The sequence below is a fragment of the Oratosquilla oratoria genome, chromosome 27, assembly GCF_046742065.1.
Source record: "Oratosquilla oratoria isolate Oo_2021 chromosome 27, ASM4674206v1, whole genome shotgun sequence".
NCBI classification, from domain to species: Eukaryota; Metazoa; Arthropoda; class Malacostraca; order Stomatopoda; family Squillidae; genus Oratosquilla; species Oratosquilla oratoria.
The window spans coordinates 39,710,468-39,720,033 of NC_134803.1; the positions used below are offsets into that span (position 1 = coordinate 39,710,468).

Here is a 9,566-nt window from a genome sequence, read left to right on the forward strand (position 1 = left end):
GTTTGTGTTATGGGTATAAGTACGTATATGAAGCACCTGCATGTTACAATGCGCACAGGAAGATGGGGACTAGTTGTATATATGACACATGACACCGTGTCACGTGACATTAACGTGTTGGAATGAATGCGTATATGTTTACTTAACAAACTACCAGCTACGCAAGAGCCAGTTACGCACATCTAAGTTATCACGATATATTTTTACAACACTGCCTCATCACTTTGATAACAAAGAGATGCATAGCAGAAAGGATGCTTTAAAACACTGTAAATTATACCACTTGTTTTGTTGGCAGTATTAACAATATGTTGATGAAATTTCAGCTTATTATATACCATAACACCAAGATCCAAAGCAGAGTCCTGGAATGGAACTTGAATACTATTGGTACGGTATGTAACAGTTCCACCCCAGTTACCAATGAAACGTTCCTTGAAAACTTGATAGCTACACATTTGGAAGGACTGGGTGTAATACCCCAAGACTGATACTTAAAGCAGCTGATTAATATAATTTTGACAATTCTGCACTGCGTGCAGAATAACTTCAGCAGATCCTGCCTCAAAAGTCATATGCAACTTTAAATTGTCAGCAAATATTTTGGTTGTAGCCACTGGTTCACTACCAATGTAATTGATATATAGCAAAAGGAGTAAGGGTCCCAAAACGGACCCCTGAGGAACACCACTAGCAACACGCTTTGTTGTACTATTTGTACGATGAATTATAACATCCATGTGACGATTAATAAGAAAGTCTCTTATACAAAACAGCACTCTACCTGTAATTCCTAAGTCAAATAATATCTCAGTCATAATTAACCACACTGAATGACTCAGAACTTTACCTTGGCCACGGTTACATCATTGTAATTCACGGAGTCAGTATAATATAACGATATAAGTAATAGTAAATAAATTCAACAATTATCCTTTCTAGTGACTTCCAAAACATATATGCTAGGGTATTCCAGGGGAGTTGACTGCGAGACTTTTTTGAATGTTCGCGCAACCAAAGAAAACTTGCATGTCACCGGCAATCTACCTGTCAAGTATGACTTCTGGAAAAAAAAAATAATAAACGGGTTTATTGATTGTTCAGTACAAGCCTAACAAGGCTTTAGAAAATATGGATAAAGCTCATCTGGACCCATAGCTGAACAACATTACATTATAATTAAGGAACAACATTGCATTATAAAATTAAATCCCAATGTAAGGAAAGCAGTATATGATTGATATGGTATTTGTTATACATTTTGTGTAAAAAAAATCAAATGCATGACCCTTGTGGTGTCTTCTAATGCTTTTAAGTGTCAATGTTTTGGGTCACAATGCCAAAATTATAAAGCTTTCTGGATGCAAGGCAGATGAAGTGTATAAACGTAAAAATGATGATAATGCAGACAACAAACACATGACAAATAGTATTTACTGTTCGATATACTTAGACATTATAAAAAAAAATATCTGAAGCAGATCAGTTCGTGATATTGCTAGATTAAATTTTGTCGTACATATTCTTAAATTTTAAATTCTATGAAGGTTATTTAATTTTTATTTCACAAATTGAATTTATGTGTAGTAATTTATTGAAGAAAATTCTGTAGTTTGAGCAGATATAAGTATAGATAGATAAGATACCATATTGACGAAATCGGACGATGGAAGTGACACAACCTAGGACTTAGGGTAAACAGAAATTTACCTACATAATTGTTCTTACTGTATACAAATATTTAGGAAAATAACATGGTACTATGTTAATGTTACTTAATTATCTAGCATCTTAATTTCACTCCTGATCCATTGATGTCATGAAAATTTTCACTGAAGGTAAGAATAAAGTGTGAGCAGTATTATTTCAAAATGCATTTATTTTTTATTGTATATAGCCTATCTATAGGTGATTAAGAATGTATTTTTTCGCAATCTGTTTCCTTTCCATGTGCAGTGCTGCAGTGAAGCTTGCTTAAATTGGACATGGTGAATTACAGATACAGATAACATAGAATCTGGGAGATACTTGCTTTATCATCTGACCTGTCTCTAGTTCCATATCGTTACTCAAACTAAAATAAAAATATTATGTGTCACACAAATCTACATAAGAACCCTCATATCCACCCACCTCTCACATCATATCACATATCACATATACTGATATAGCCCATCAAACACAGCATGGAAACATCCACTGCAGTATTCAACTCAAACAACTATATTAATCAGGAATATTTTCCAGTAAAATTCCAGAAGCATGTAAACATGGATATCATATTTAATATATAACCTTACTTAATGTAGGCTAACCTAGCCTAACTATTCCATAGAAGATTGTAGGCGTTTCAGAAGCAAAAAAGAAGACAAGTAATAAAATGTGTTTACGTGTTTCCGGAACACACTGTTTTCCTAGTTCCCATGCAGGGATTTTGTAGACAATGTTTATGGCAAAATAGTACAGAGAAATTGTGCAAAGGCTGTAAAGGAGGAAATAGAGTGCAAGTAGGTCATACTTGAAAAAACATCAAGAAGAATTTTTCAAGAATACTGTTGTCTTTAGGATGCATATCATCCTTAAACAGTTTCATTAAGATAAAATATGGAAGTTTGCAAACACATATATAATTTTTTAATATGTTTTAGTAACGTAATTACATTTTTCACTTTTGGTAAATTTTAAGAAGTCCACGCCTATGTGATGGAGCATTAGAAAATTAAATATATTGAGTTAATTATAATACATCCATGTATACATTTTTCTTGGCTGAAACTAAGCTATAACAGAAAAGGTTGCTAAAAGCGATATACTTACAAATGGAACTGCAGGGACGGCTTGAGATGCCATCTTTGTCATGATAGATGTGGTGGTCAAAGAAATTAAAATATGATAAATTCATCTATTTTAACCTAACCTAACCTAACCTGCATTTAGTAATGTGATACTTGTAATTCATTAGGTCATCAGGGTTGCCATCGTCAGAAATGTTGATGGCCAGTTTTGGTGTCTGATCAGATTGCGGGGTGTACAGAAGTTGCATAGATTTAAAAGATGCATGAATCTCAGCTCTGTAGCAGTTTTAAAAATGTGTACCTTGCGAGGTACTGACAGAAATACAGAGGGCGTATACCAGATCCTATGGCCTCAGCTTTGTTCAGTAGTGTATATGCTATTAGTGAGATTGGACAGACAACATGGCGTCTTGACCCTATAACCGCAGCTTCATTCAGTAGTATATTTGCTTTTAGCCTTTTTTTTTTCAAGTAAAAAGGAAAATAGTGTTGATATATTATAATTTACCAAAAAAAATATTTTCTAATAATGTATCATGTAGGTGTGCACTTCAGAAGAAATAGGTTGCTTTTTTCTTTTTCACACTTGAAAGATCTGTAGGAGCTATTGGATAACAAAATTTCATGTTGAATATCCATGCTTACATGTTTCTGGAATTTTACTTAATTTTTTATTATATACAAGCAGCGGCTTTGCCGCACCTGCCTACGGCAGGTTGTTTAGCCTGCAGCGTTGTTCGCTTCACTCGCTTTTTATTAGTGTCTTCTTCTGGCATACTCTTTATGTCGGCGACAAAACAAAATTATTTTTTTCCTGGAATCGCCTACTCTCCCCAAAAGTAAACTTACCAATAGGTTACCATGAACTGTCCCCAAAACACCGTCAGCAAAGGATCTCAATTTAAAGAAAAGGAACAAGTAATTTTTATTATTTAGTATTAGATGTCATATATGGACAAGCACAACAGCTATCTTCCCTATTAATAACTGTTCCAATTTACTTCTTATCGTTGGATATGCTTCTTGAAGTTTTGCTTAGTGTAGATGGATAAACTAGTTATCGTTAGATTTAAACCATGGCTTTTTTGAGCTCCTGCATCACATTAACTAGATTCACAACAAGAATAATTCCTCTCACTACAAGGTGATAGTGCCCTCATTTTGTCATGTGGAGACTTTTTTATTATTGTTATTATGAACCAGTTATATTAGAATATGCATTATCAGTCCATTTCAGCCTGTCAGATTTGTACTTTCACATCATTCAAATGCACATTCCCAGTAAAGTTTTAGGATAGCTTTTTATTACATTCACGAAGGACCCCCTCTTTGTCTATGCATTTGGAAGTGTCATTTGTTTCTTGAAGTTATTATTCACTTAAGTTATGTTTTTATATACCCCCCCTCCACGTGGAGAAAGCCCATACTTACTGGGGTGTCCAGAAGCCTGTGTCTTGCTACATTTTTTCTGACCCAGGGCAGTGGGTGAGATGCAGGGATGACCCATCATCCAGGAGGAGCCAAGAAAAGAGGAAGGGATGGATGGTGAATGGGAGTGGAGTATGTGGGAATGAATAGGGTGGGAGTGGATTAATGCCATTGACTACCTCCCTTCTAAGGGTGAAAGCCCTTTGTAGTATGTATCATTATTATTATCATTAGTAGTAGTAGTATTCATTACTTTTATTTTATTTTTAATACATACTTACATATACCAAAGGCTTTTTCCCTCTTACATGGGGGGTAGCCAAAAAGAAAAAGGCATAGAAACCACTCCCACCCATTCCATTTCCTATATATTCCACTCCCCTCCACCCTCCTCCCTCCCTCTTATCTTGGCACCTCCTGGATGACAGGATCATCCCTGTATCCTGTCCACTGCCCTGGGTCAGAATCAGTGTCGCAAGACACATTTTTAATAGGTTTGCAATATTAATAGGTGTGCAAATTCATTTTTAATAGGTGTGCAATTCTGACTGAAAAGTTGAAGGAAGGCTAAGCATAGCATAGAGGAGGTGAGTGGAGAGGATGTCAACTACAGCATTCCAGCACGAGCCTGGCACTGCCATGGAGTGCCTTAGCATTCCCATTACCCTGGAGAAAGAGACAGTCATTGATCATGAAGGAAGACCAGTGGTAAGTAATACCATTTGATAAGGAAAATACCATATGACTGATGTTGATTTAAAAAGGAATAGAATGCTTCTTAAGTGCATATGAAGGATTCCAGTTGTTTATGTATGTACAGTATTAGAAACATATGTATCCGTAAATATATCATGGGAAATTCAAAAGAGATTTAATGTACTGGTAATCTTGCTTTGAAATGTGTTAGTGGAGATGATAGAATTTGATGTTATATGATTTTAATCGGGTGTTGACATAGTAACTAGTGAGGTTTCATGATGGAAGGTAGTCTTTCCTGAAATCCATTCAATTGAGTATGTGTAGATGTACAAGGCATTACAAGGGCTTACTTCTCCCAGTATTATATTGAGCCTTTATCTCCAAGCACACACCATCCTGGAGTTTTCTTGTTGCCTTAGATTCTGTGGTTAAAAGAATACCATATTGCTAAAGGCAGCAGTTACACAGTACAGTACTTCAAGATGGAGGGAGTTTAAAAGGAATCATCCCTCAGATATACTCCATGCCATAGATATTTATTTACTTAATTGTAGTATGTTGAAAAGAAGCTATGCTCATGGGGTCCTGCCTTCAATTATGCCTTCAACTATATCATCTTCCACAGAGTGGTGGATGTTTAGAACAAACTGGATGAAACAATAGTGTGTTTGCAAAAAGTATACATGAATTTAAGAGTAAACTAAACACTGCGAGATACAAAGATGGGACACCACAAGCGTAGCTCCCCTTCCCGTAAGATACAACCAGTTAAATACACACACACACACACACATATATATATATGCAATAAGAACACTAGGAATGTGTGTTTTATAAATACAAGGTAACCACTTAAGAAAATAAACGGAGCAGAGCGCTTTCGTATATTACATCTTCAGTGTAATTTACACTGCAGATGTAATATATGAAAGCGCTCTGCTCAGTTTATTTATTTTCTTAAGTGGTTACCTTGCATATACATATATATGTGTGTGTATGTTCATTTTATGGTACTCTTAAAGTGTATTTCACATGTTTTTATGCTTTGGAAGGTCATGAAGTGTGGCTTCAAGATTGGAGGTGGAATTGATCAAGACTACAGAAAGAGCCCTCAAGGTTATACAGATAATGGCATCTATTGTACAGAGGTAAGATCCTTGGAACATTGTGAAGAGAGAGTTTGTGTGTGAGAGAAAGAGAATGTGAAAAAGAGGGAGAGAGAGAGAGAGAGAATGTGTAATTGTAAGGTTCAGAACTAGGAATAGAGGCATTTGTTTTTGAAAATGTAAAGAAATATTGAATTATAATAGATTGATGGTTGTAAAAGGTGAGGAAATAGTAGATCTTTATCAGAAGTAAACTGAAAAGAAATGTGTTGCAGGATTTATAGCAGGCATGAGCTCAATTACATGACAGGAGTAGATGTGAAGTTTGTATTTCTAGTAGCACAACTGAATACTCTTTTAGGCTTGACCGGGATATACAGCTTAATCCTACAGGCACTAATAGTAGGGAATTCTCTTCTGTGATAAATGGACCATCAAATTGAAAAACCCCTCCATAATTAAGGAACAACCCTGCAGCCAAGTATTCTTGTATTAGAGAAAAGAATACTAAACAGGTTGAAACTCTCAAATGTAACAATCAAAAATTCAAAATGGCCTAAAATTAGTTAATTAGGCATACATCCAGTACAGAATCATGAGTAAAACATACAGACATTTGAAAAATCAAAACTAGCATTTCAAGATATGGTTACAGTAAAATCCACCTAAGTTGGATTAATTGGGGGAACACCAGTCCGAGATATCCAAGAGTCCAAGTTAGAGTTATCGGGAAAACTAATGTATTGTCCCATCACATCTCAGACACATACACACAAAGGATTACAAAGGCGGAGCATGCAGACAGGAGACCTTTTGATCCATATCTAGGTCAGATGCGAAAAAAAAATCATATTAATAATAAAATAATAAATAAAAACTATAATAATGTAAATAACAAATAGAATACATAAATAAATGCATAGGTATAGTTAAATAATAAACAAACAGGTAAATAGTAAATAATAATAAATTGAAATATAACTAATAATAAATGAAAATCAGACAGACAAATGATAACAAAACATACATATACCTAAGGCTTTTTCCCCCTTACAAGGAAGGTAGCCAAAAAACAAAGGCATAAACTCCACTCCCACCCATTCCATCCCCACATAGTCCACTCCCATCCACCCCCCTCCCTCCCTCCCTCTTATCTTGGCTCCTCCTGGATGATGGGTGATCGCTGCATCTTGCCCACTGCCCTGGGTCAGAAGCAATGTCGCAAGACACAGTACATCCACAGCAAGGCCACTTCATTAAATTGGCAACTCCCCCTCTCTGTCCCCTCATGCAGAAATGGAGAAGACAGGAAAAATCCCTTTGAGCTGCATCAATTTATTTTTCACACATACTCCCTCAACCCCCATCCCCCACCCACTCCCCTTCATGTATCACAGCATCATCCATACAAAACCATTCTCCATTCATGCCCATCTTCTGTCCTCTCCTGTCCTTCCTCAACAGACATTTCCCTCTTTCCCAAAGCCCCTTTTACCCCATCAATCCATCTCATCCTTGGTTGCCCCCTCATGTTCACTCCTTCCACTTCTGCCTTCCACACCTCTTTTACTAATCATCCTTCACTCATTCTTTCCATGTGTCCAAACCATCCCAACACTCTTTCATCAACCCTATCTCCTACTCCTTTTCCACCCCCATTCTCCTCCTCACCTCCTCGTTTCTCACTCTGTCCAGCCTAGTTACCCCTATCATACTTCTCAGGCACTGCATCTCAAACACTTTCAAACTCCTCTCTTCCTCCCTTATGTTCCATGTTTCTGCCCCATACTGTGCTTTTGGCACAATCACTCCTTCATACAATCTTCTAGTATCCATTCCCAAATGTGTATTGCCAATTACACTTTTTAATCCTCCAAGGCATTTACTTGCTTCTCTCAATCTACATTCTACCTCCACCTCCACTCCTCCCTTTCCTGCCACATTTGCACCCAAGTATCTAAAACTATCCACTTTCTTCAATCTCTCTCCCTTAAGGGGGGATTTTCATCCCATTGCGCACCATGTTAAATAAAATGTATATATCTTGCTTATTTATGCATCAATTTTGATCATTCAAACACCATTCTATTGCAAATTTCAAGGAGAAAAAGATGATCATGCGTTTTTTTCTTTATAGATAATGATGTTATGTGAATCTGTGCATATATGGAAACATTGAAAAACATTCACCTTCCAATGTTTACCATCAAAGATAATGTACAAATCTATTGTTTGTTATGATAGATTTTTTAAGCATAAAATACTGAACAAAATGGTTTTTAAATGATAAAAATCGGTTGATAAATAATGGAGAAATTAAACTTTGAATGATTGAATTATGAGTTTTCGGGAAACGACAAAAAACGAAACCTATAGCTAATTTTTTGTACCAATAGTTTTGCATTGTGTTTATTATCTGCAGGACACTATATTACCTTCCAATATGATTACCTTGGTTATGACCAGTTTACTGCTACTGTAGATATATAGATATAGCTGCAGTATAATTTGGGCCTTTACCGGTACTATACTGCAGCTGCAGTATTGTACCTCACCACTGGTGGATCATTAGAACAGCAGTTTTGGCTGCAAAGGCTACAGGGTTTTTGATCAACCAGTGGTGGGCCCCTTCCCTGTAAACTGTTCTTCACCATATTCTGTAGTAGCTACTGTAGGCCTATTTGCCAGCATCATGACTTCAGAAATTGCCGGCACTATACTCTGAAGAGGGCTTTGCTGTCTTCTTTCGCTTCAGTCTAGGGCCCTTTTGGATTGAAGCTTTCTGCTTTTGTCTTTCCTATGTAAAAAGTGAACAGCACTGCTTGTTGATTCACCAAAAACAAGGTGTGGGATGATACTGCCACTTTCATAGCCAAAATTGTGTTGAAGAACTGTATGGGCTGCAGAGTACGACACGTTTTTCAGCCCATAATACTTCGTCTTAGCGAGTCCATGCCAAATTTTACTATGTAGGGACTCATTTGGATTTTGAGTCCTGCCACCTAAACACAAAATAATAGCTTGAAATGGTATCACACCGACAAGACACAACCAAATCTATTATCAGTACTTCCTGAAATAAGTTTCGTTTTTTTCTTCACCTTTTGAACTCCATTCTTGGCAATACTTTCGTTTTTCCTCCACCTTTTCAGTGCTTCATAGAAAACGGTAAGGGAGAACTATAGAAAAACATTTTTCTAACCTTTTTGGAGACGAAAAAAAATTTTTGTTTCCCTTTTTGACATCTGACACGTGTATTTGTTTACACTCAGCCGCGAGTGTGGGCATTTAAACACCATTTAAACACCGTAATCATAATAATAGGCCTCAAAAAAATTGCGCTCTTGTTTTCTTAGGTACTTTTGCGTTATTTGAAGAAAAAAAAAAAAAAAAAAAAAAACAATTTTGATAAATTCGTCATAATTCGTCAAAAAATCCCCCCTTAATACTCACTTCCAGTCTGATACCACTTTCTCCCCTTGTACATCTCATCTCCTTACTTTTACCCATATTCATCTTCAACTTCCTTCTTTTGCAC

At 36.3% G+C, this 9,566-nt stretch overlaps 1 protein-coding gene across 3 annotated transcripts in view; it reads left to right on the plus strand.

Annotated features, from left to right (window-relative positions):
• The first annotated feature begins 1,510 nt into the window (after positions 1 to 1,510).
• LOC143039983 (tax1-binding protein 3 homolog) overlaps positions 1,511 to 9,566 on the plus strand; it is a 10,388-nt gene continuing 2,332 nt past the window's right edge. Inside the window, exons 1-3 of one of the 3 annotated variants that reach the window (XM_076210496.1) lie at positions 1,511 to 1,838; positions 4,735 to 4,931; positions 5,975 to 6,070. In XM_076210496.1, coding sequence (XP_076066611.1) covers positions 4,824 to 4,931; positions 5,975 to 6,070 — 204 coding nt within the window. In that variant the 5' untranslated portion in view covers positions 1,511 to 1,838; positions 4,735 to 4,823. The remainder of the gene's footprint in view (positions 1,839 to 4,734; positions 4,932 to 5,974; positions 6,071 to 9,566) is intronic. The other 2 variants (XM_076210497.1, XM_076210495.1) reach the window with 2 other exon arrangements.